The 27,941-nt window shown below is 43.1% G+C and overlaps 1 protein-coding gene across 9 annotated transcripts in view; it reads left to right on the top strand.

Annotated features, from left to right (window-relative positions):
* Positions 1–27,941, top strand: part of LOC136830818 (serine-arginine protein 55-like) — an 88,035-nt gene that overhangs the window by 53,194 nt on the left and 6,900 nt on the right. For 4 of the 9 annotated variants that reach the window (XM_067090759.1, XM_067090760.1, XM_067090761.1 and 1 more), the window contains exons 7-9: positions 5,808–5,996; positions 6,459–6,503; positions 16,239–16,358. In XM_067090759.1, the coding sequence (XP_066946860.1) occupies positions 5,808–5,996; positions 6,459–6,503; positions 16,239–16,358 (354 nt within the window). The remainder of the gene's footprint in view (positions 1–5,807; positions 5,997–6,458; positions 6,504–16,238; positions 16,359–27,941) is intronic. The other 5 variants (XM_067090762.1, XM_067090763.1, XM_067090764.1 and 2 more) reach the window with 3 other exon arrangements.

Genomic DNA, 27,941 nt, shown 5'->3' on the forward strand with positions numbered 1-27,941 from the left:
GAGAGAGGCGCCACCAACGAGGACCCTTATTGCCTCCATGCAGCAGCAACTCTCCTCATTCATTGCAGAGAGTCCAGGTCCCGCACTGCCGGAAGGATGTTAGACTTCCAGTGAAGTTAGGGACCAGGCGCTCTCCTCTGCTCGCTCGTCACCTTCGCTCGCTTCGCCGTTCGCCGGAAGGAACTCTGAGACTCGGCCCCGGAGGGTGTTGAGGGGAGGACCGCCTTGACGCCAACCCAGGACGCCCTCCTCTCCCTTCTCGCTCTAGACGCCACGCTCACCTTTTGTTGATGACGCCAGTTCCCATAACGTGACGCCTAAGGGACGATCCTGACGTCGCCATGCCGCGCCAGACGACGCCTTGGCGGACGATCCTGACGCTCGCCATGCTGCCAGACGTGACGCCTCATTGACGCTCAAGAAGCCTGCCATGTTGCCAGACGTGACGCCCCGATAGACGTTCATGACTCCCTTCAAGACGCTCCACCTGCCGTTGCTGTCGTCTCTCGTGTGGTTCCTGGTTCTCCTGCTGCTTTGTACGCCAGTTCCTCTTCCAAGCAGAGGTCCCTGCGGCGTGTTTCCTCTCCAACTTCTCTCTGCACTTCCCCGCCCGATGTTGGAGATAGACTCAAGGACTCGGAGTCTGAAGAAGAGATTAAGGATCAGTCCTCGTCGTCGGACTACCAGATTCGCTGCTTTTGAAGGAATTGTTTCGACAAGTTTCTGGCCGGCAGTACTCTCTCTCTCCTCCTTCCTCAACTGACTCGACTAAGTTCAGGGAAAGCCCGGGATTTCTGAAGATGACTAAATCGCTTCCACTAAGCGGCCTTCAAGAAAAGTCCATTTGTGGATGGACTCTCGCTGGCTCAAGGAAAGCTTTTTCGCCCTTCCCCTTCAAGACTCTCGGTAAAGCGTGTACATGTGGTATGAGACCGAGAAGACTCGTAGGCCACGCCTTCCTTCCTCATTCAAGGGAGACTTCGCCTCGCTGATTCGAGTAGGAGGTCTCATCTGCTCCACGGCCAAGGTTCCTGGACTCTACGGAGATGGACCATCTTTTGAAGGGCCTCTTCAAGACGAAGTTTTCAACTTCTGACTGGTACCTTGGAGCTTTGGACCTAAGTCGCTGAGTCAGGACTCGATCTCCTTTGTCGGACCTTCGAGCATCTTGTCTTGCATGGACAAGGCGGTCCGAGATGGTTCTGGATTTAATTGTCGTGACTTCATGGTACTGGAGTGCCTGGCAGAGGCCACTCTTCTGCGGTTTCGCCACGAAGTCCTGGCTCTCTGGCACAGAAAGGAGAACTGTTGTTTGCTCCCCTTTCTAGTCATCTTTTCCCGGCTTCGATGGTAAAGGACATCGCTGCAAGCTTGCAAGAGAAGACCACACAGGACCTGTTGGCACAGTCATCGAAGCTCCCTGCGGTTCCCGTGATCTCGACGACGCCAACCCGCCAGCAGTCCCAAGATGAAGAAGCCCTTTCGCGCCGGATCATCTTCAAAGCCTTTCCGTGAAAGAACCTCTCGAGAGGAAAAGCCCTGCTAGAGGAAGTGTTAGTTACTATGATGTGACTCTCCCTCCAGATACCGTGGGTGCCAGCTTTACGCTGCCGAGGCCTGGAAAGTGAGAGGGTGATGGTTGGTCCTTTCGGTTTTAGAGAAAGGATACAGATCCCTTTCCTTTCTCCTCCTTAAGCCTTCGCCTCCTTGGACCTCTCTCTCCGCTGCATTTGTCCAGAGAAACAAGAGATCCTGTAATACCTGCTGCGGCAATGCTCGGCCAAGAGAGCAGTAGAACAGGTCTTAGACCTGATTCTGGCCGCAACAGGTTGTTCCTGGTCCCTAAACAGTCGGGAAGTTAAGACCTGTGTTGGATGTCAGCAGCCTGAACTGGCCTGGCCGTGAAAGAAACTTTCAAGATGGAGACGGCCCAGTCTGTTCTAGGAGCCTTAAGACCAGGGGATTGATGGTGGTCCCCGACCTTCAGGACGCGACTTCCACGCATTCCGACATCCTCAGTCAAGGAAGTTCCTGAGGTCTGCCCCTGAAGGGAAAGGTGTATCAATTCAGAGCTCTTTTGTTACCTGTCCACAGCTCCCATGATTTTCACCGCCATCATGAGGAATGTAGCAAGGTGCTGCATCTGACAGGCGACGGGTGTCGCCTACTTGGACGATCAAGGATTCGAAACGCCATCGAGGAGAGGTGTCTGAGGATCTACAAGCAACTTTGATCCTGACGAAAGAACCCGCCTGCTGGTCAACTTCGGCAAGCCACCTGACTCCCAACACAGTCCATCGTGGTATCTGGGGATCCAGATGGACTCAGTGGCTGGCTTTTCCGTCTCCTCGAACGCCAACAGCTGTGCCACGGAAAAGTCCCCATTCTCTAGGGAAAGAAACATGTTCGGGTGAGGGAGTGGGATGAGTCTGCTGGGGACCATTTCTCACTGGAAAAGTTTGTTTCCCTAGGGAGACTACATCTCAGGCCTCTTCAGTTCTTCCTGCAAGACAACTGGGAAGACAAGGAAAATCTCGAGTTGTCTCTCAAACTTTCCCTCGAGGTGAAGGAGCATCTCAGGTGGTGGTTGATCCCTCAAGCTTCTGTGAAGGCGTGTCTCAGCCTCCTCGAACCCCCGACCTAGTGTTGTTCCTCCGGATGCCACAATGTCGGGGTGGGGAGCAACACTGGGGGAAGAGAGAAGTGTCAGCACCTGAGAGGGGAAACAGGTGACCTGGCATATCAATATGAAAGAATTAGGGCGATTCTTCTAGCCCTTCGGGACGCCAAGACTGGTGTCCGGGTCGCACAGTCCAGGTAAACGCTGACAGTCACCACAGCTCTAGCTTACCTGAAAAGCAGGGAGGCACTCATTCTCGCTCCCTGTCTGCCCCATGAAAGAGATCCTGTTGTGGGGCTGAAGTTCCAGGAACGCTACGATCCTGACGAGGTTTGTAGCAGGCGCTCAGAACGTGAGAGCGGACTCTAAGTCGTCGCTATCAACTGCTCCCGACAGAGTGGACTCAACCAGGAGGTGTGTCAAAATCCGGGGTTTATGGGGCTTTAATTCCTAGTAGACCCTGTTTGCAACATCGAAGAACAACAGGCTTCCGCTACTGCTCTCCTGTCCTGATCCAGGAGCATCAATAGACGCCTTCTTGGGACTGGTCTCGCCTTGGACCTATACGCTTTCCTCCCTTCAAGATCCTGGGAGAAGGGTCAGTAGTTAGCTGTCAAGAAGACACAAGGATGACCTTGACGCTCCTGCATTGGCCTTACAAGGAGTGGTTCCCCGAGGTAATGTCGCTACTGGTAGATTTTCCGAGGGTGCTGCCTCTTCATCCAGATCTACTCAGACAGCCCCACTTCTGAACGATACTATCAAAACTCTCCGCTTCTCGGGTCTGACTGCTGCCTGTACTATCAAATGCTGGCGAGCGAGGTTTTCAAGCAGGTGCAAGAGCGTATCGCGAGCCAGGAGAACATCTTCAATCGCGTTTACCAGTCGGCGGGTCAGATTGGACAGTGTAAACGCAGAGGATTTCTTCCACTCACTGTGAGCCAGGGATTGCAGACTTCCTTTTTCTTAGGGAAGTCTCAAGCTGGCAGTCTCCACTATTAGCGGGATATAAGAGTATGTTGTCGGGCGGTCTTTGGTACAGAGGAATAGATATCGCTAACAATACGACCTGCATGACCTCATTAGGTCGTTTCGAGATCACTAAGGTGCATCAGTGTTTCGTTCCATTCTGGAATTTGGACGAGTTCTTAAGTTCCTGATGCAAAGCCCTTTGAACTCCTCTGGCGCTGCTTCTTTGAGGGACGAATAAAGAAGATTTATTTTTAGTTGCTCGCCATCGCAAAGAGAATCAGTGAGATTCATGCAATATCCAAGTTAATTGGTTTTAAAGGATAATGATGCGTGTGCTCTCTTCAACTGTCAAGCTTGCCAAGAATGAGAACCCGTCTCACCCTGGCCCAAGTCCTTTGAAATGAAAGGTTTGGCGGTATTCTGGGTCAGGAACCAGAAAGATTGCTATGCCCCGTTCGCTCTAAAGTTCTAATGGACAAGACGAAAGAGTCAAGAGGTCTTATGGATAGGTTGCAGTGCTCGTGAGAAGACCTGACGCCCCCATGTCAAAGAATGCGCTGGCTTTCTTCTTGAGGTCCAATTATCCAAGAAGCGTGATAAAAGTTGTCAGGAGAGTGACTTCAAACTTTTTGGAAAGTTATACATGAGGTTCAAGGTTGCAACGTCAGTAGCCTTTCAAAAGAACATGGCTCTGAACCATATTATGAATGCCACTCATTGGAGAAGTCATTCTGTGTTCGCTCATTACCTAAAGGGGACGAAGAACAGTGTATGAGTCTTGTTGTTCATTGGGACCCATGCTTCGGGCTGGTACGATCTTGGGGAAGGAGGCAGTACCCATCCTATCCTGTAATGTTGGTTAGGAATAGTTTAAAAAAATTTGGTTGTGTTTTGGGTAGACTGGGGGCAGTCTTCCCTTTCCTTAGTTTTTTAACTAGTCACGATGTTTGCAGGCCGTGGTTATTTTTGTCTCTCTTGCTTCCTTCTGGAGGGCTATGATCTGGTCACAGTGGTCACGCCCTGGCAAGATCATCTGGAACCTCCAAATCATAGGTCTCTTACCGTTGGAAACTCCCCAGTAAAGCAGACGAGACTTGGGTGACAGTAATCACGAAGTCAGCTGGTGCTAAAAGGTAAGGAACCAAGATGTGTAATCATCTACATTGTTTTGTTTCTCAATCCTATGCTGTCTCTGCCCACCTCCAATGGTGCGACTAGTTATATATATATCTGACAGGTAAGTTTCATGAACAAAATGATATTTTAATGGTAAAACAAGGTTTGTTCATACTTACCTGGCAGATATATATTCGTAGTGCCCACCCTCCTCCCCTCAGGAGACAACGGCACTATGAAAATCTGAATAGAAAATGGGAATGGTTCCTGATATCCGCCTCCCAGCGGCGGGAATGGGTACTAACCACCTGACCCCCACCGCGTGTCGTGAAGTTTTGTGAATTTGTCGGACTGGAGAATACAGCTATATATATATCTGCCAGGTAAGTATGAACAAACCTTATTTTATCATTAAAATATCAATTTTTATAATAAGATAAAGTTTTATATATATACTTACCAAATAATTACATGGTTGGAGCCCTCCCCCATCCCTCTCTTGGACATAGGTCATAAAAGAATTGAGCTCTTTACCTGTGTTGTACCTATTCTTCCCTGAAAGTGGGCAGGTGAAGCTACCTACACCCAAAACAAGAGAGTGCTACTGCAATTTTTAAATTTTGAGCTGCCTCATAAAGTAGGAACTAATAGCAGCTATGTAATTATTTGGTAAGTGCACATAAAACTTTATTTCATTATAAAAATGTCATATTTCTCTTCTCTCTTTGGATAATTTTTGTTTGCAAACATCCCATGACAAATAAAATAGGCACTAAAAAATGGGTTTGTCTTGCCAAAATAATTGTGTTATGGAATATTAGATTTTTTGTTACCAGTAGATCCATTGTTTATACCAAAAATTAAAAATAATGTGCATTAATTTGGGCTTAGTAATTAGAAATATCAAGAAACAGTACTGCACCAGATTTAGTATACATGTACTGTTGTTTACAGTATTACTAAAGTTTAGTGTCACAGGTGTAAGATCTATGAAGTTAGTATGAGTATTTTCCAGGATTTGATGTCTTGGAGTTGAGAATTGATGCTTTGGTATTTAAATTCTTTTTTTTTTTATTGAATCCGACCTAACATGTTACAGGGTAGTTGAGTTTGCTACTTATGCTGATATGAAAAATGCTATGCATCGGTTAGATGGGAAGGACTTGCATGGGAGACGGATTCGTTTGGTTGACGAGTCAAAGTCTCGCTCTTCGCGACGTTCAAGAAGATCGAGATCAAGATCATCATCTCGATCAAGATCTCGTTCTAGGTCACGTTCCCGTTCCAGGTAAGATTGTCTGTGTATATATTGGTTTGTTGGTGTTTTTCTTGATCACAGTTCATATTGTTGTAAACTATAGTTTGCATTAGTTCAGGATAAAGGGTATTTATATCAGAACAGATTAGGAACAATATTTTTTATATTCTGAAGCTCCTTATTTTAGAACATTGCCCAGTGTTTTACTAAATGTTTGTTGAATACAGTAATATCATGATTGAAGAAGACAAGTTTCACTTAACTTTTTGTTTTGTTTTGTTTTTTTGTATGTGAGTTATGGTAGTTTCAGAAAATTGTTTTACTTCACATTCTTAAAAGGCAAATTATATTTCATTAGTCACATAATTTATCCTTTACCCTGTGCTCAACCATATGAGAAACTTCCTAGCTCAACCATATGAGAAACTTCCTATATATGGTTTGTAGTGAAATGACTCTGTAATTTTTTTTACGAATCTTCATTACTGTCAGCAGGTCCCGATCCCACACCAGATCCCGAAGCCGTTCACGTTCAAGGTCAGTACATTTATTTTACCCAGTTGAAATGAACTTTTTTTCTTGGCTTCATCCCTTGAAATGTAAGGATACTGGATATTTTGTTTTTAGGTTTTTTTGTTGCCAGCTTGAATACTTATGATAATAATTAATTTAAAAGCCTGTAGTAATGCCAAAATTAGTAAAAGGTGTAAAGCAAAAGTTTAATGTTCAAGAGATTACAGACACCAAATCAAACTTTTTAAAAGAAAATAAATTTTGCCTTAAATAATTTTATCCTTAATAATAAAACAGACAAAATTAGGAATCCCTTCCTTCCCTATACAGGCAGTCCCTGGTTATTGGCAATCTGGTTTTACGGTGCTTGTCTATTGACGACGATAACCGGATTTTCGACACCGAGCCCCGGTTATCAGTGCCGATCTCTGGTTATTGGCACTGATCCCCAGTTATCGGCACTGGTCCACACTTATTGGCAGTGCTGATCCTATTATCGCTGATTTTCGGTTATCATCATGCTGTCGGGAATGGAACCCCGCCGATAACCAGGGACTGCTGTAATGCTAACCAGTAGTTGTGCATTTGAATCTAAATTTGTTCCAATTTGATACAAACTTACGCTTTCACAAATGGTGTGTCTTTTTAAAGGCATGCTAAACTCCATTTATAAAAGCTTAAGTTTGCATCATAGGAAAAATATAAATTTAAACATAGAAATGTTATTGAGAAGATATCTCGCCTTGAGATTTATTGATCTGCTATCATTTAACCCTTAAACACCGAAGACCTATTTACAAAAACGTCTCCCGTATGCCGGTGGCGTTCGGGAGCTAGCGCCGAAGCGGAAAAAAAGTTTTTTTCCAAAAATCACAGCACGCTTTAGTTTTTAAGATTAAGAGTTCATTTTTACTCTTTTTTCTCATTGCCTGAAGTTTAGTATGCAACCATCAGAAATGAAAAAAATATCATTATCATATATAAATATTGGAATATATGACAGCAAAAAAAAAAAAAACTTATATAATTGTATACAAATCGCTGTAAGCAAAACGGTTAAAGCTAATGAGTTAATTTTTTTAGTTGTACACTAAATTGCGATGATTTTGGTATATAACAGATTGTAAAACGATTAAAGCAGCACAGAGAAAATATTATCACAAAATGATGCATGACTTAAACGACGCGGACGTAAAAAAGTTTTTTTAAAAAATTCACCATAAATCGAAATATTGTGCTAGAGACTTTCCAATTGTTTCAAAATGAAGGAAATTGATTGAATATTACTAGACTGTAAGTTTTTTAGCTTACAATTGCATTTTTTACCATTTCGATCAGTTAAAGTTGACCGAAGGTTGATTTTTTTTCTATTTATCATTATTTATATGAAAATATTTCAAAAATGGTAAAAGCTAAAAAGCATAATTTATTTTTTGTTGTATTCTACATGAAATTGCGCACATTTTTATGTATAACACTTTATGTAACGAATAATATAAAACGGCGAAAAAATTACGAGAATGTGACTCAAGAAATGCTAGGATTTTTAGCGGAGTTCGCTCGCAGATGGAAGGAAAAAGTTTTTTTCAAAAATTCACCATAAATCGAAATATTGTGCCAGAGACTTTCCGTTTGTTGCAAAATGAAGGTAAAGGATTGATTGTTACTAGAATGTAAGAATTTTGGCTTACGATTGCGTTTTTCCGAGCATTTCGATCGAGTTAAAGTTGATCGAAGGTTGATTTTTTTATTTATCGTTATTTATATGAAAATATTTCAAAAATGGTAAAAGCTAAAAGCATGATTTATTTTTTGTTGTATTCTACATGAAATTGCGCCCATTTTGATGTATAACACTTTATGTAACGAATAATATAAAACGGCGAAAAAATTACGACAATGTGACTCAAGAAATGCTAGGATTTTCAGCGGAGCGAAGGAAAAAGTTTTTTTCAAAAATTCACCATAAATCGAAATATTGTGCTGGAGACTTTCCGTATGTTGCAGAATAAAGTAAATGATTGATTGTTACTAGAATGTAAGAATTTTGGCTTACGATTGCATTTTTCGAGCATTTCGGTCGAGTCAAAATTGAACGAATGTTAAAATTTTGTCAGTTATCGTGATTTAAATGAAAATATTTCAAAACTGTTAAAAGTTAAAAGAATGATTTATTTTTTGTTTTATTCTATATGAAATTGCACACATTTTGATGTATAACACTTTATGTAACGAATAATATAAAAACGCCGAAAAATTACGACAAGGTGACTCAAGAAATGCCAGGATTTTCAGCGAAGGAAAAAGTTTTTTAAAAAATTTACGGATGCCCTTCAGGACACCCGATGCTTCCTAGGGTCGTAAAGGCACAGGATGTGGTCTTTGGTCCCCTTCAGTCACACGTGGCCGCACAACACGCCATTGAGAAGCTGGGTCATCTTGGGTGCTTGGTCCCTCTCCAGCATCCCAGTCTAAAACTCGTCTCACGCTCACTACCGACAGGCAGTATACGCCTTTCACGGTCCTGACGACGTTGGGACATCTCTGCAAACGTCCTGTTGCCTCACAAATACGCAAACACTCGCCAAAGTTCTGCAAAACACGGATGCGTCAAAAAATCGCTCTGGGACGATGCGGCGCTGATGCTTTCTGGTACGGGAAGGAGGGAATTCGCGCATGCGCGTCTGGGTAACGCTTATAAACAAAACAACAGCTTGATCCGTGAACTCCCAGCATCCCTCAAGGCGCGTGATTTAAAACCTTTCGCAAACTAGACCTATAATTATTTTTCCGCGAATATTTAAAAAAAGCATTTTTAGTCGACGTATGGTACGTCCACTTGACACCCAACAGACAATTTTAGTCGACGTATGGTACGTCCAGTAGGCGTTTAAGGGTTAATAATAGGGCATTCTATTTGATATCTGTACTGTATACAGTATTTTAGAGTTATGGTTTCTAACGGTACGCAGACACGTATAAAATAATGATCCTATGCAAAATTATACAAGTCATGAAAAGGAAAGAACAGAAACAGAAGTACTGAATCATACACTGTTGAATTAATACTTTGTAGAACAGATGTGGGAAAGGGGAAAGAGAGCAAAAGCTTATTTCAAAAAATTTCTTGAAGAAAGGGATTTGGCAGCAATATAATGGAAGGGCTTATGTTGTTATGGAGTAGTATTCATGTTAAATATGTAAAAATGACTTATCCAGTAATTACATAGCTATAGTATTAGTTTTCTTCGTACGCCAGCCTAAATTCAAATTTCATGCGTAGCACTTCGGTTGCTTAGTGTAGGTGCACAGTACTGCCCCCTAACAACAATACTAGGAACGACTTAGTTAACTACCACATTCTGTTTTATGCCTAATGTCCATCAGAGGGGAGGAGGGAGGGCTCCGATCATGTAATTACTGGGTAAGTACAGTATATAAAACTTAATTTATGAAAATGTAATTTTTATACAGGTTACTTACCTAGTAATTACATAGCTGATTCCAAATTGATAGGAGGTGGGATCATGGACATATTGTACTCCAAAACATTAAGTCATGAAATGAATTTGAAATAGAAAAGTTGCTAGCATTGAAAACAATGCTTGTCATTTCCTATCAGTTAAGAAAGCTACTGCAGGTGGATATTGCCTCTGGTTGGAGCTCATCTTAACTCATAGTGGTGTGGCGGTATAGCCAAGGTCGCTAGCAAAGCGTGATAGGTGTCTGCCCTTGCCCTGGGCGCAGCACCAAAATAAAAACAAGCAGATAGCACTGACACCTACACTGAAATAAAACCACAACCCATCCACTGAGAGTGGTGGGTGCTTCAGGTACGTTGTATTCCTTGGCTCTCCAAACTTGGTACCTTACTGAAAAGGGAAGAGATAGCTGGAGAACATCCTGTGCTTCCTTCCTCAGTGCCATGCCAGTCACTGAAAATGGTCTCGAGGTATTGGAAAATTTTGACACTTTAAGCTTACATAGAAGTAGTGAGAAGCAAAGATCACTTACACTTTGAGTAGGTTGATAGTAGAATGGACCTAAAGAATATATAGCATCTGAAAGCTAAGGAGGTAGAGGCTGTTCTGGCGTCCTTAGCTTGGCTTCAAAGTTGGCAAAATGCACTCCAAAAAGGATGGATGACAACAGGTTTAGACAGAGGAAGAGATGGGTTCTTGCCATAATTCCTTAGGTTATGGATGGTCCTCTGATTTCTGGTTCAACTCGGGGAATATCTGAAAAAACTCCAGCCGGACAGAGAGCTCTCTGTACTACTTCTGAGCTGGGGAGCACTACTGGGTGCTTGTAGCAAGAGTGGAGCCAGACAAGCTGGGTGCCAGGCAAGCTCGGGGGTCGGGAGCTGGCAGACACTTGGAGCATGAGATGGCTCAGAGGAGCTGAGCGCCGGACAAGCTAGGAGTTCGGGAGCTGGCAGACACTCGGAGCATTAGCTGGTGCCAGAGGAGCTGGGTGCCCAGGTGAGCTAGGAGCTTGGGAGCTGGTGGACACTCGGAGCATGAGTTGGCAGCTGGCGCCAGAGGAGCTGGTGCCAGGCGACCTCTTGAGTTCAGGAGCTGGCAGACACTCGGAGCATGAGCTGGCACCAGAGGAGCTAGGAGCTTGGGAGCTGGTGGACACTCTGAGCATGAATTGGTGGTAGGCGCCAGAGGAGCTGGGCGCCAGGTGAGCTCGGAGTTCAGGAGCTGGTGGACACCAGAGGAGCTGGCCGCCTGGCAAGTTAGATGATGAGATGTCGGGTGCTCCTGGAAATCAAGGGAGTCCGTAGTGATCTAAAAGGAGAAAGAAAGGATCCAGGTCGTGGGTAACAAACAGTCCAAGTCAATTTCTTCCTTGCTCGGATGGGTAAAGGACTTGAGGAGGGACGGAGATCTCTCTGCTTAAACCTGAGTTAAGCATAGCACTATACTCGTAAATGGAGGAACACTAGGGAACTTAGACTTCCTCAGAAGAGGCAAACTACCATTGGGTCACAGATGTCTCAGAAGGGGAGACGAAGTGTCTGAGGTAAAAGTTATGGAAAATCGGCCCCTTAGTTTGGTAGATGTAGCTAAAAGATTGATTGTTTGCATGCCATAGTCTTTGTGACACGTTTCAAAACCTTTTCGACTGACAAGCCTCCGGATCGCCTGAAGCCTGTCCTGGCAAGAGAGGACCATCTTTGGCAGTATCTCTTTAGGGAGGTTGACGGAGGAGAAACGGTTGGGGAAGGAACCTGGAGGGTCCATCAACAACTGTCGGAGATTCGGGGTCATTCTACATAGGACAGAGTGGGAAATGAGGGTCCTCGTAATGTAACAACGAGCCTGAAACTTATTTAGGACCTCCCTGAACCATAAGAATGTGTGAGGCAAGGAGAACCAAGAAGGATTGGTCTGTATATGGTGACTGTTGCCCATACTAGAGGGTTTGGGATTGGAGAATCCAAGGGAGAAGGCGAAGGGTCCTTGTAGTGACAGGCAGACCCAAAGTCGTTTCACCCCAAAGAGTCCACAGATCCCAAGAGACCAGGGGATTGAAGGCCCACTCGGAAGGAAGAACTCTTTTAGCGGCTCGATATGATTGCCAGACCTTAGAGCCCTGAAAAATTCCAATGACCAGAATACTTTATTGATTTGCCCACCGAAGAAGTTCTTTTGTTGTTGGAGGATCATAGTGCGAACTGCGGACTCTCTGTTGACTCTGCGGCCCACGTGGACTTACTACCTCTTACAGCTTGAAGCATATGCAGAGCTGGACGTGGAACAGAACTTATATCTGGCAAATTTAAAAAAGGGCTGCAAAATACATAATCCATCAAAATCTAGGCACAACAAAAAACAGAGGCCTAGTCCAAAACCAGGTTGTTACCAACTCTGTAGGTCAAATACAATATTCTAAAAAAGAAAAAATTACCCTGTGAGCGGGCGTTTGGTGCTCAGTGGTGAAAGTCGAGCACCAATGGTGCCAAATGCTCTGGAAGAGGGAGAGGGTGTTCAGTTAAATCCAGGCGTGAAGTCAGACCAAAGGAGTGACAGGGAACCACAGTGAAAATGTAGGAAGGCTTCTGAGAGATGAAGCTAGCCTCCCTACCTCTTGACAGGAAGCAGAGAACGGCAACCGTAATTGCATGATGAAACAAAAACACGTTAGAGTGTTTGTCTGCACTGAAAACCTCGGAACTGGATGAAAAAGTAACACTCTCATATGATGTGTAATCTTGACTAACGATGGTGGACGACGAAGTCCTCAGAGGTTTATCCACAAAATTTCCGAGCTAAAGAAAATTGCATACCATCTGAAAACTCCCTTGGCAGATGGAAAGAAGCTCGAAAATTCCGAGAGTTGAAGCTGAAAACCAAAACAGAGGACTCTGCGACGATGGTTCTGCAGAAGAGGTGATGAAGATCTTTGAGCTCCCGATTATGGTCTCCAAGCAACAATAGGCTTCAAGTAAGCACCCTTCTCCTGCTAAGCGCTCTCTTTGGCTTGCTTGGTGCCCGCTTCGCCACTTCAGACTTCTGCACCTGACCGCTTGGCGCCAACTTCTGGGCACTCGATGCCAACTAAGGAGCATTTGGTGTGAACATCTGAGAACTCAGCACCAAAGGTAGGACACTCGGTACCTCTTCCTTCTTCATCGGTTCAGGAAGACTCTGCTTTAGCCCTGATTAAGACAGTTGTTTCCAAGAGTAAGGACACCTCCTTATACCCTGTCTCTTCAGACATCTCCATCAGGATGCCTTTCCAGTGGCTAACTGACACTACACCTCCATCAAGACAGCTTTCTAGTGGCTGTCTAACACTGCACCCCCATCAAGAGGCCTTTTCAGTGGCTGTCTGCCGACGCCTGGGTATAGACTACAGGTTCGACTGAGGGGGCAACCCCCTCGGACTCCCTTGGACCGCCAGCATATCCTCTCCCCAGTGCAGGGGAGCGGGGCAGTGACTTTAGTTCTAAGAGATCCTAGGGGCCAGATAGTCACCTCCTCCACAACACATCGAGTAAGATGCCTTTCCAGTGGCTGTCTTGTCGATGCATGGGACCGGCAACAGGCTTGACTTAGGGGGCGTCTACCCATCTGTAAACCCCCGGCCTCCCTTGGACCTCCAGTATGTCTTCTCCCCGATGTGGGGGAGCGGGATAGGGACCTTCATCTAGGAGTATGGGGGGATGAGTAGCTACCTCCTCCACTGCTCAACACTTCACTGTTACAATGGTTAAATTTATGATAATCAAAATATAATGCTGGCAAAGGCATGGGAGGGAAGCGAGGGAGCCAGGCTCAGGAGCAAGTGGATAATATAGGAAGGCTAGTAGCAGGGGAGAATTGGCGCCAGGTGGACATGAGCTGGAACCAGGTACTGCATGCTCTGAGCTGGGCCTGGGAGGTGGGAGGGGGCAGGAGGCGGGTGGAGGTAGGTGGCATTGGTGGCAGTCGCTCCTGTGCGTGCGGTGGCAGGAGGAAACAGGAGACAGGTGGAGGCTAGTGGTGGGCATTTCACAGATTTTTGGTAATGGCAGTTACCGATTACTTTCATGAAAAATGATTGATTAGTAATTGATTACTAACTACTTTTTTTATGGCTTTATAGCAATTTCTGGTATCTGGGCATAAAAATATGCATAAAATGCATGAATAACATGAGCATTTTATGGGTTCCTGGATTTGATCACTGATTAGAGAATAAAAAAACATTTTCTACAATATTGGAGTCGAATTTGCTGTGATAGTTTAATGCTAAAACTCTATTTTGATATAAATTTATCATTTATTTTAGAAGATACTTGTACATTTGTTATCTTAAAATGATCACTAATTAGAGAATAAAAAATCATTGTTCTACAATATTGGAGTCGAATTTGCTTTGATACTTTAATGCTAAAACTCTATTTTGATATAAATTTATCATTTATTTTAGAAGATACTTGTACATTTGTTATCTTAAAATGCATACTGAACATGTATGCATTTTAAGATAACAAATCTACATGTATCTTCTAAAATAAATAATAAATAATTTGACTCCAATATTGTAGAACAGTGTTTTTTTATTCTCTAGTGATCAAATCCAGGAACCCATTACGCCCACCACTAGTGGATACAAGTGGCCAGCGCTGGAGGCTGGGAGCTAAAGATGTGGAACATTCGCGATTGCGTAATACCAGGAAAAACACCTCCGTATGTCGGGGCCATTCAATCCTTTTCTGTAACATTCCAAAGTACTGCCGAAGCAAGAATCGGTAGCCGATACTCGGCTGTCGAGAACATTTTCTCCTAAGGCTCACCTCAGCCAAACATTCGCACCATTCTCTCCTTAATATGTTCCAGCCCCTAAACTTTCCAGTTCCCTGCAAAGGAAAGGGTGATGAGTACCCCAGGCCCGGTAAACAAAACAAATTACAAAAGTTTAGGCCTAATGGAATAGTGTAACATTTAAGAATTACTTTAAAATAATTTACCGGAGGCTTGCAAGATGCCTAGGCTGGATAAACAAAAAATAATTCGCAAATGTTTGGCCTAAAGGAATGGCATAGCATTCAAGAATTACTTTAAGGTAATTTACTGGCGGCTTGTGAATAGCCAATGGCCAGTCAAGAAATCTTAAAAGCAAAAGTTTGGCCTAATGGAATGACATAACATCCAAAAATTACTTTTAAGGTAGTCACTTACCAGTGGCTTGGCACAGCCTATGCCTGGTAAACAAATCATGAGTGCAAAGGTTGTTGGCCTAATGGAATGGCATAACATTCAAGAATTGCCTTTAAGGCAATTATTTACCGGCAACTTGCACATTGCCTAAGCCCAGTAAGCAAAACATAAATGTAAAAGCTTTGGCCTAAAGGAATGGTATAACATTCGAGAATTACTTTTAAGACTAAACTATTACTGGTGAATTGCAAGTACCCAGCTTGTTGATGAATCTAAATCAAGGTTATAAAAAAAGATAAGACTCATCCTGAAAGATCTCTGCTTGAAGGCTATGAAGTATGCGTTCTGGTGGTTGTGTAATACTGCCGAAATGCAGTGATATAACCAGAAAATAAGAATAAGCTGCTGGAAACACTCAATGTTTAGTCGAGTATGGCAGAAAACAGGTGGTGGTGGTTAGCTAAGTCGTTCCTAGTACTGTACAGTATTGCAGTTAAGGGACGGTACTGTGCACCTACACTGAGCAATCAAAGTGCTACCTGCAAAATTTGAATTTAGGCTGCCATACATGGAAAACTAATAGCCATGTAATTACTGGGTAAGCCACTTATATAAAACTAATTAAAACTGTTCATGAGCAAAGCAGATGCAAAGTTATGTTGATGAAATCTTGTCAAATGAATTTGCAGTTAAGTGTGGGGTGCTACAGGGTAATGTGTTGTCACCCTTGCTGTTTGCTCTTCTCAGTAATTTTAAATTATTGTGATTGTGAAGTTTAATCCATGAAGCATAGTACAATTGTGTTTATATGGTGGTGTAAGTGTGTGGATGAGAAATTTTCTTTTGGGAGAAGGGACTCACATTGCTCTTCTTAGCAGTGATTTTGCCTTTTATCTTTCCCAAGCCTTGATAGGGAGGGTTGAAGTTAGGAACGGTACCTGTCAATACAGCACCTGCCAAAAGAAGTTATGAAATGGGCTATTCAGTGAGAGTTAGAAGCACCTGGTAAAAGCTTATCAAAAACAACATTCCCAATTGGGGATTAAGCTTATAGGAAGATTCATATTTCAAATTTAACATATTGTAATTTTCATTTGATTCACAGGAGTGGTGGTCACAGTAAGAAACGTCGCTCAAAGTCAAATTCTAAATCAGCTTCTCGCTCTAGATCTCGTTCTGGCTCTGACAGATCCAAGTCCAGGTCAAGGTCCAGATCTCGATCCAGGTAATATTTTATTGTTAGTAGCAACTTTTTTTTTAGTGTAACTCATGATATCCTAGGTTTATTTGTATGAATTGTATCATATTTAGGAGGAGGTATTCTTAGTATTGTATGAGGCTAAAGGAGCATATTAATATAGTATAAATAGTTCTCTGTAAAGGCATTTGCTATTTTTTGTGTAATTATATTTTTGGATGGATGGAAGCAATTGAAACAGTCCACCATAATAAGGTGTAATTGGAAAATATTTAAAATTAAAAGTTAATAAAAAATGACATACTTTTTGATTTTTTAATTTTGAATGAATGCTGATTAGTTAATTTTTATTGGAAAGGAATACAGATGGCATTACATTTAAATAAAAAATTTGACCTTAATTGATGGTTACTAAATGTCATAATTCACTAAACTCCAGTGGACAAGAGTTGTTTGATGGCATATTTCCAAATTAAAAACTTAGGAGGAAACATTATTGCTGACATTAAATCTGATAATACCAAGTCAAACAGATTAGAGTCAATGATGCATTGTTGAATTTTATCTCAACTTTGAATTGGCTACACTTGTTTAACCCCTTTATTTGTTTCACAACAAATACATTCACATCAGCCCACACTTACAAACGTCTATGAATCCTAGATACTTCTTTACTTCCGAAGATGGCCTGCTGGTGGAGTAGTCATACCATTCATAGCCAGCAGGAACTTCATTTTGTGTTTATGTAGTCTGTTGACAACATGCTGTAGAATCTTATTCTTTTTTCATTATTTTATATATATAATCCTATTTCCCTTGGATCATGTAATTGAGTTAATCCCATTTTCATCAAATTTTTTGGTATGCCTTTATTGAAGATTTAATATCTTCTATGTGATCTGTAATCTACAGATCTTGAAATCCCAAACAAGTAGAGACCTGTATAAAGTTGGCAGAGTTAAAGAGATATTAAAGTCAAGAGTAATAAATTTGCAACTAAAATATGTTATAAAGAAGATATTTCAGATTTGATATACTATAATATTTAACATTCTCCCTTAAAATAGGTCTTCACCACCTTAAAACTAAAAAATAAACTAATACTGTCCTGACAAGTAAAAAAAAATGATGCTCCATTCCAGTTATGAAAATAAGATGATAACTGTAATCCTAAATCCACTAAACAACAAGCTATTTAAAATCTTGTGAAAAAAATTAAGTACCGTCTTCTTTTGACCTTATTAATCAACTGTATAGCAGGGTTGGCCACTCCAGTCAACTTTCTCCATCTATTTCTATTCCTTGTATCTGCTTCCCCCAGTCCCACCTCACCCATATCCCTCCTCACCACATCCATCCCTCTGATCCTCTGACACCCCACACTCCTCCTCCCCATCACTGGCATGTTCTTAGCTCTCTTGATTGGTTCCACCTCTCTTCTTTATTACATGGCTATAGTATCTCAGACGAGCTTCCCTAGCCTTCTCCTTTACGTTACATATACCACACATTCTTCTTATACCTTGACTCTCCCTCCTTTCCAGTAGTAATATTCCAGCAATCCATCTCACCATCCTCATCTCAGTTCTTTCCAACAGTCTCTCCTCTTTCCTCTTAAGTGCCCAAGTTTCTCCCCCATATAATAGTACAGGCCTGATAACTGTCTTATAAATTTTCATTTAGACCCATAATGGCATTTTCTTGTCTAAAACAACTCCAGTTACTTCCCTCCATTTCCGCCATGCTTCTTTCACTCTGTCTCACTGCTTTCACAGTACCTCCCTCAGCTGCTATTGTTGATCCCAAGTAGTTAAACTTATCGTTCTGTTTTAGTACTGCACCATCTTCCACTTGAATGTTACTTCTTCATGTCCTTCTTTACTACTAATCATTAGCTCTGTCTTTCCAATGTTAACTTTGTCCTTTCTTTTCTAGGGCTCCTTTCCATGCTAAAAACCTTTCTTGCAGTTCTTCTTCTCTGCTATGACTAAATCATCGGTAAACATCAGTTCCCACAGATCTTCGTTGTTCCTTAATTCTGGTGTCAAAATGTCTGTAAAGACGAGGAACAAGAATGGACTCAGAGCTGATCCTTGATGGAGGCCAACCTCCACAGGGAATGCCTCATTTTATATAAGTAACTTACCAATTAATTACATAACTATAGTTTCCTCTTGCACGGCAGCTTAAATGCAAAAATTCACGGGTAACACTTCAAAGTTCAGTGCAGACGACTGGTCCCACCCACCAACGGGAATACCAGGAACGACTTAGCAGACAATCTCATTCTATTTTCTGCCGCACAGCAGACAATCTCATTCTATTTTCTGCCGCACCCGAGTAAACACCCGAGTGTCGATGGCAGCTCTGTTCTTAAATTTGCCGGTTGGAAACTGGATTTCAGCGAAATATTATTGCTGATTTCAGGTAGCCTTCAAGCCTACAGCTTTCAGGATCAGTATTTTATTGTGTTGTTATTAAGATCTAATTCAAGTTTATCATATTTCACTACAGTAGCGATTTTGCAATCAAATGGTTTAACTCTGGTAGAGTAGTTTATCGTGCTACCACCTTTACTGGTTAACGTAATACAGTAAGGCCCCCGTATTCGCATTCTCACGATTCACGGATTCACCTATTCGCGGATTTCTCTTTGGAACATATACAGGCAGTCCCTGGTTATTGGCGGGGGTTCCGTTCCCAACAGCGTAACGATAACCGAAAATCGGCTATAATAGCGCCGATCCCTGGTTATTGGCGCTGATATTCGGTTATCAGCACCAATAACCGGTTATCAGGGCCGATAACCGGAGATTGCCACCGCCAATAAGTGGGGATCAGCGCCAATAACCGGGATCAGCGCCGATAACTGGGAATTGGCGCCGATAACTGGAGATCGGTGTCAAAAATCCAGTTATCGTCGTCGCTAGACAAGCGCCATAAACCAGATCGCCGATAACCGAGGCCGCCAATAACCAGGGACTACCTGTATACATATTCACGGAAAATTCTCCCATTCGTGGTATTTTCACTGAGAAATATTCACTAATTACTGTATTTTTATATTTTCATGACTAAATGCACTTTTTGTGATAAAATTATTAAAATACTTAGGTATAAGCATTTTTAAAGTTTTTTATTTGTGTGTGAACTGTCAAAATAGGTAGTTCTAAGTGTTTTTAGAGGGGTTTTAAGTATTCGCAAATTTTAGCTATTTGTTGGGGGTGCGCATCCCCCGCCAATACATGGGGTTTACTGTACAGTGAACCCTCGTTTATCGCGGTAGATAGGTTCCAGAACTGGCCGCGATAGCTGAAAATCCGCAAAGTAGGGACACCATATTTACAGTATTTATTTAACATGTATTCAGACTTTTAAAACCCTCCCTTTACATAGTACTGTTAACAAACCACCTTTTACAGTAATGTACAGATATCTACAATACTTACATACAGTACACAGGCACAAATGATAAGCAATAAAACAGTAAGTGAACATAAAAAAATAGAAAGATTGTTATGGTGCGTACTGTACAATTGTACAGTATTTTACTCACCACGATAGAGTTGGAAGTTACAATAAAGCCCTCCTCGTATGTACTGTTAACAAACCACCCTTTAATGTACAGAACACTTAATGCATGTACAGTACCCTAATCTAAAACAGGCACTAATATTAAAATGTTAGAATATTAAAGTATATAAAGAAATAAAGATTGTTACTGTACCCACCATGAAAGAAGTTGAAGAAAAACTTGAATGATGATGGCGATGAATTTGCTGCACAGTAGAAATGATGATGATGAAGCTGATGATGTCTTCTACTGTGCAGCCAATGATTGTATTTTACGTCTCTTCAGACTGAGGTGTCTTTTCCTGGGACACCTCTTCAACTTCTTCCTGGGACACTTCTTCAATTTCTTCCGAAGGCATAGTAGCAGGAGGAACTGGCTCTTTTGCGAGGCTGGAAGAACATTGTGATCGGAAGTTGCTGCCGCTGCTTCTTTTTCGATCGAAGAGCATCCTGTAGGGAGTCATGTCTTCATCGAATTTGTTGCAGAACTGCAGAGAACGAACCATATCCTCGTCCCATTCTTGTGACAATTCTTTCAGCTCCTTCGCTAGGTTGCAGAGCTTGGCAAGCCGTTCTAATGTTAAGCCTGTTTCTTCGACAACTTCTTGGGTCTCTTCCTGTGGTTCATTATCTTCCTCACTGGCTGATTTTGTCAGGTCTTCGAGGTCTGCGTCAGTTAGCGGCTGGGAATGGCAGTCCAACAACTCGTCAACGTCTTCCGTCGTTATGTCGCCAAACCCATCACCTCCAATTATCGCAGCCAACTGCACAGATTTCCGTACTGCAGAGTGTTGAATCTCGGCAGGCGTAAATCCCTCGTCGTCGTAAACAATCTCGGACCACAACTTCCTCCAGCTCGTGTTAACGGTAGCAGGTTTCATTTCTTGCAGTGCCTTCTGGATGTTGTGAAGGCACGCGGCAATGTGTACTGCCGCCAGTACGCCTTCAAATTGAATGTTTCATCCTCATCTTCTTGGGCGGCATCCACACACGCAACGAGGTCCGCCAAGGTATTCTTCGTGTAGAGGGCCTTGAACGCCCTGGTAACCCCTGATCCATCGGTTGAATTAAGGGCGTTGTGTTGGGTGGCAGGAACTCAACCTGAATGCCCTCATGCGAAAGATCAGTCGCGTGTCCACCAGCGTTATCCAACAGGAGAAGGATCTTAAATGGCAAGCCCTTCTCTAAGAGATATTTACTGACTTGTGGGATAAAACACTGGTGGAACCAGTTGGAGGTCAGCATTTTCGTAATCCATGCTTTTGGATTATGCATCCAATACACAGGAAGGAGATTCTTATTTTTATTTTTCAAAGCACGAGGGTTTTTCGACTTATAAATAAGCCCTGGCTTTAGCAAAAAATCCCGCAGCATTGCCACACATCACGAGGGTAACACGATCTTTGAATGCTTTAAAGCCAGAGGCTTTGGCTTCTTCTTTGAACAGGAAAGTTCGCGATGGCATTCTCTTCCAAAACAAACCTGTCTCCTCTATGTTAAAGACTTGTTCGGGCTTGTATCCACCTTCAGCGATAATATTCTTGAACGTCTCATTCGCGTAAGTTTCAGCAGCGACCGTGTCAGTGGAAGCAGCCTCGCCATGCAGGGGAAACGCTTTCAGGCCGAGCGTTTCTGAAACTTGGTGAACCATCCTTTGCTGGCGGTAAAACGCGTCGTGTCTGAGGCTGGGAATCAGTGGATGTCCCTGCTTGAGGTTCATCTACATCATCTTCGCCGTCTTCCTCTTCTTCTTCAGCGTGGTCGCCATCATCTTGAGGTTCCTTTGCCGCGAAATTCTCATACAACCTCAAAGCCTTGGTTCGGATGGTGTTCGTATTCAAGGCTATTTTCTTCTTCCGCAGTCGGCAATCCAGATTGACAAAGCACCTTCCATATGGGCGATCGCTTTATTACGAGCCGTAACAACTCGCTTTGCTGACTTGCTAAAGGTGATGGCAGCCGTCTTCCTAATCTTCGCCTCATCCTTCTTAACGTAGCGAACGGTGGATTCGTTCACTCCAAAATGGCGGCCACGGCCGCAGAACTTCTCCCTTCCTTCAACATATTGAGAAGTGTCACCTTCTCAGCAATCGTCCTCATTTTCCGTTGGCGTTTAGGCTCAGTACCAGCCTTAGCAGAAGCAGAACGCTTGGGGAGCCATTGTAGGGTTAAACAAAGTTAAAAAAATTCAACTTCAAACACACACTGTCACGCACAGCACTGGTAATGTAAACAGCATCTATCTACCGAGAGAGCGGGAAACGGCGTGGCCGCGAGAAGATGCTGCGGGTCAGAGACAAGGGAAGCTGCTGTGGGTCGGAGAAACGGTCAAAACACCAATCACAGGCGAGATTACAAAACTTGGGAGCTGATTCGTCATCTATCACCAATGGAACCAATCACAGCCCATCTTACATGCTAGTTTCAAATTCAAATATACTTTACGCTATTTTATGCTTTTTTTGTTGTAGTAGTATAGGTTTATTCGAGATGTGATTTTTGCAGCAAACAATATTATTGGATGCAGTACAAAAGATTCATGGAAAAGATGCACATTCATTACATTTGTATTTTATAATTAGTATATATGTAGCCATCAGCACCCTTACACCATTCAAATATGACAATGTCAGACTGCATCTGATTAGCGTTTCATGTTCAGTTTAATTTTACTAGTACTATAATGAATTATCGTATGATCACATTCTCTTTTTGTTTAATTTCATTTTGTACTGAATTATATGTCATAATGCAATGAACCAACAGTACTAGCAGATATTAATAATTATTAATGGAATTAATGAAATATTTGGGTCTTCATATATCGCGACTATTTTTGAAATTTCCGGAAAATCCGCTATATATTTTCTCATAATATACATACGTAATGGAAAAAATCTGCGAAGTCGTGAATCCGCGATAGTCGAACCGCGAAGTAGCGAGGGTTCACTGTAAACATAAACATTGCGTTCGTTGCTGAACCAATATTTATTGTTTTGAATTACCTATCTGTAAGTTTCAATTGGTGTTTTTTAGGATTTGAGACATTTCTATATGATGATACTCCATGTTCAGCTATTGTCGGTAAAGGTTAACTTTCCTTTTCTGAATAACATAATATTGTGTTCACTACTGGGCCGACTTTTTTGGTAGTAAATACACCACGGGTTATATTTACTACCAGGGGGTTAAGAATACAGATGGCTAAACGTTGGCTTTAATGGTTATAGTGCTGTAAAATCTTGCTACAACTTGACAGAGCTTCCCCAGTCCCAAACCACCACAACCCACAATGCACCAGTCATTAGGTAGCGCCCGAGCTTCCACAGAGCTTCGACATGCGCTGTATAATACGCAAGATTTAATACATAACAGTCTCAGTGTTTGATAGGATTTGAGATATGTCTGTATGATGGTACTCAGTGTACTTTGAACTATGTCAGTAAGTTTTCTTTTCCCAAGCAGTGTAGAAAACTTTAATATTGTGTTCGCTACCACGTTTACCGATTAGTGTAATATAACATAAATTTTGCATTCTCTACCGATCCAGTATTTTGCGTAATGAATACATATCTGCTATCTCGAATCATGTTGTTAGGCTTTGAGATATATTTGCATGATGGTATTGTGTACTTGTTAACATTTGTTCATATACAATTAATTGAACATGCTATTATTACACTTTCCTTTGCAGAGAACTGAAAAGTGTAAGGGCAGGAATGCAGTAGGAGAAAATTGTGCTTAATGTTTTGGTTACGTTGAGCTTTAGCAAAAGAAAAAGTACTCGACAGCCAAGAACCGTGCTTTGGTACCTGCTCTAATAGCTCATACTAACAGCACCCAGTAGCACTCACCAGCTCCCAAGCTACTGGCTCGCCTGGCGCCAACTGCAGAGCCTGAGCGTTATCAGGCACTCTCTTGGCTCCAGTTCTGAGTTCCTGGCACCAACTCACTCCTACTGCTGGCCCTCCTGCCTTTTATATCTATTTGCCCCCGCACCTGGCTCCCTCGCTTCCTTCCCATGCCATTGCCAGTCTTGTGTCTGGGTTAACAGATGTTGACCTTCTAATAATAGCGAAGTGTTGTGCAGTGGAGGTGGCAGCTACTCGTTCCTTGGTGCTCCTAGACAAGGGTCACTTTCAGACTCCCATGCATCAGGGAGGAGGCATACTGGAAGTTCAAGGGAGGTCAGGGGGTTTACACTCGGGTAGTCACCCCCTCAGTCGAACCTGTTGCCGGTCCCAGGTATTGACAGACAGCCACTGGAAAGGCATCTTACTGGATGTTTAGTGAAGGGGTAGCTATCCAGCCCCTCCGATCTCCTAAACCCAGTCCCTGTCAGACTCCCATGCACCAGGGAGGAGGCATACTGAAGTCCATGGAAGTCCTGAGAGGTTTGCCCCTGGGTAGTTGCCCCTCAGTCGAACCTGCTGTTCGCAGGTGTCAACAGAGAGCCATTGGAAAGGCATCCATAGAGATGTACTTTTTGAGGTTTTGCTAGCCTTTGGTTAATTCCTTCGCTACAAAACTTCTAATTAGGCTTTGCTAGCCATTGGACTTCTCCTTTGCTCCAAAGCTACCACTTAAGTAGCAGACACTCCTGGCTACAGCGTCATGTCACTACAGGTTAAGTGGAGCCCCAACCAGAGGCATGTGGAACGCCAGTATTGGCGCCAAGCGGAATATGAGCACCCAGTAGTGCCCAATAGCTCCTGAGCTTCCAATAGCGCCCGAGTGCCCTATAGTGCCAGAGCACCCTATAGCACCAGAGCTCGCCTTCTTACAGAGCTTCCTGCACCAGCTCTCATGCGTCTGGCACCAGCCTACTAGTGGCTGACACCAATCTCTCCTTAGCTCGGCACCTGTCTCCTCAAAGAACATACTGTTGTTCTTTTTTGAGCGCAATTTCAAATTGAATGCCTCTTCAAGTGGCCAACTCTAGTCTCTGATCATTGGGTGTCCTTCTTCAGTATTGGAATCCCTCCTTTGAGTACCGTACAACTGCTCTCAGGCGGTTCTCTTTTCAGCTTGTTTCACCTTCGCCTAGAGTTCCAGACGGGCCAAATTGCTCCCTTTTGTGACATCAATTAGTGTCTCAAAGCACTGTCTTTTGCAGACAGGGACTTTTGTGTATGAATTTATGAGCATGTTGAAGAAGGCTGTCACCTCTACAGGGAGTTGGGAGTCTGACTTGGGTTTTGTAAGGGAGCAAGACAAGTGTTTTTTGTCCTTCCCTCCCTCTGATGCTTAGACAGAATAGTTCTCCTGGTTGAAGTTCTTGTCAAGATTTTGAAGTAAGGGTCTTTCTTGATTAACATCAGGAGCAGGGACTAAAAAGGTAGGAGTCTCTCAAGTGTTGCCAAGGGGCATCGCTTGGCAGTTACTTTCAGATGGCATATATCCTTGGTCCGTTTTTCCCTTTGGCATTACGATATCTTCCCCTCTTGACTGTTCTTTTATGGAAACTTTTCTTGGGTTCCAGGCAGAAGGAAGCGCCGTGAACCCTCACTCTAGTGGTTGGAAACTTCAGAGCTTCTGACTCCAGCTTTATGGCGCCTGGCGCTGAATCCCAAGCGCCCAACACCTGTTCCAGAGAGCTCGGCTCTTGCTAGCCATACTAGGCTCCCATCGCTGAACTCTTAGTTTCCTTTCACATTTTTTTTATTTTTATTTATTTATGTATTTATTTATTTTATTTTTTAGAGCATTGTGTTGGACTGCAGCAGAAGTCGTCACTCCTGGTTTTGTTCAAGACCGTTGTTACCCATGGCCGGACTTTTGTGTATCTTATGGACTTTCCAAGTTCCTGTAAGCGTGTCAGATATTAGTTTTTAACCAAGTACAGTCCCACATATGTTGTCAGTCTGCACAAGGTGTCATCAAGTCCATGCAAGGCATTATCACGCCAAGAAGTTGATTGCGGCCTGATGGCCATGTGTCCGTGGCTGTCAAGTATTGACAGGGTCAGCAACTATCCATTTGGTTGTCTGCGAGTCTGCACAAGGTTCTACAAGTTTGTTCACTTGCAGAGATCAACCGAACAATCCTGTTGTCTATTCTCCAGGGCAATTTGGTGGAGTTCCTGGATATGTAGGATACTTCATTTCATGTCCACATACAAACTCCGAAGGATACGTCAGATCCGTCCTGCAAGACAGGGTCTTCCAGTGTGAGAATTTGGGCTTTGACATCTACGGCATAAGACTTCTCTTGAGTCCTCGCTCTGCTTGCTTTTGTTTTTCTTTCTGACCATGAACTTCAGCCTGTCCCACAAGACCAATAGGGACAAAGAATCATAACCGAACTGTTTTTTTTTTTTTTTTTTTTTTTTTTTTCCCAAAGACTTGGTTTTCATCGGACTGACAGTACCACTGGTATCTGTCCGAATTTAGAATTTTGGAAGAAGTCCCTCATCATGAGATTAGTCTTAGACTGCTTCTCACTCCTTGCTCTAGTAGAGGGAGCCCGTTCAGGGAACCAGGAAATTTCTGGTACTCGTCCCTTGGGGAACGAACCTTCACATGTATGCCAGAGAGCTGAGAGCCATTCATTGAAGACTTCAGTTCTTCTCAACCCTCACTCACTCCTAGGCTGTGGTATTCCTTTAGACACGATCGCAGTCCTTAAACTTTTTTACATTAACTCTCAGCACCAAGTGACAAGGGTTTTTTCTGTTGACGACCAGTCAAGTTTTTTCTAGTCTGACTGGAATTTCTGTCAGTTAAACTGAGCTGTCAGAAAATCACTCTTGCTCTTGAGTGGACCTTGAACCCCCTGAACTGTCGGGTTATGTTCCTCTTTGGGGCAGGCCAATCTTGACTGTCTGCCACCTTAAAGGAATCTTCTAGTCTGGGTAACAGACACCTTACTGCAAGATCGTTCCAACCTAGACCTCTAAGCTCTTCCACCATTCGACATGGTCAAGAAAGGGCTGAACTTTCTCAGGCTCGTCAGAATGTTATGACATTCCTCGTAGCCCCATTCTGAACCACAATTTATGGTTCCTGAATTGCTACGGTTGATTGGTGGACTCTCCAAGAATCCTTCCACTTTTTGTTTCTTCTTGAACAACCTCACTTCAGGAGACACCAGATGGTGGTACGCTCTTATGCGGACAGGATTTGGGCTGTTCTGGTGCTTGTCAGGAAGTAGGTGCTTTTTTCAGAGGTGCTACAAGAAACATTTGAAAGGTTCAGACATCATCTTCTAGCTCAGTCTACCAATCTTAAGTGACTGATGTTCCGAATTGGGTGTCTCAGACTATTAGGTTTCTTCTTCTGAGACACTTATGACTCGATGGCAGCACTGCCTTTTTTTTTATTGGAGAGGATTTAGAACCTCTAATGTTCCTCTTTTTAGAGGTATCGAGCTATGTCTGACTCATTAACACAGTTTGCTTGTTTACCCTGGGGGTTTTTAACCGAGAACAAGGACGCTTTTGTGACCTGGAACCGTTCTTTCCCTCTCAAGAACTTAATGGAAGAGAAGAACAGTCTTGACAGCTGGGGACAGTGCTCTGGGCTCCCAGGAGCACCCTCCAACCCGAGCCTTTACCTCCTCTGACTTCCAGCTTGCCTGGCACCAGCTCTGCCCCAAGCTCCTAGGGGTGCCTTCCAGCTCCCGACTGATTAATTATCTGGCACCCAGCTCAGCTGCCGCCAGCTTCTGATCGTCTTGACGCCAAATCTCCCCACATCCTTGGCTCTGGGGAAGAGTAGAAAGCTCACTGTTACGTTGGAATTTTCAGGTATTACCTGAGCAGAATAGGAAGCACAGAGAGGGGCCATTCATAACCTATATTGTTCTGACAAGAACCCTTTTTTTTTTTTTGCCCTCTAAGAATGCATTGATCTTCTTCATGTATAGACTTGGTTTGTGAGACCATTCTTAGTTTCTGGAGAGCATTGGGCCTACTTTTAAGTGAAAGCTAAAGACATCAGAACAACTTCTACCTCATTAGCCTTCGTGTATATATGCCCCTTATGTCCATCTTCCAATCGACCTACTGGAAGTGTAATCGATTTTCACTTCCCACCT

This window comes from Macrobrachium rosenbergii, chromosome 47 (genome assembly GCF_040412425.1).
Source record: "Macrobrachium rosenbergii isolate ZJJX-2024 chromosome 47, ASM4041242v1, whole genome shotgun sequence".
NCBI classification, from domain to species: domain Eukaryota; kingdom Metazoa; phylum Arthropoda; class Malacostraca; order Decapoda; family Palaemonidae; genus Macrobrachium; species Macrobrachium rosenbergii.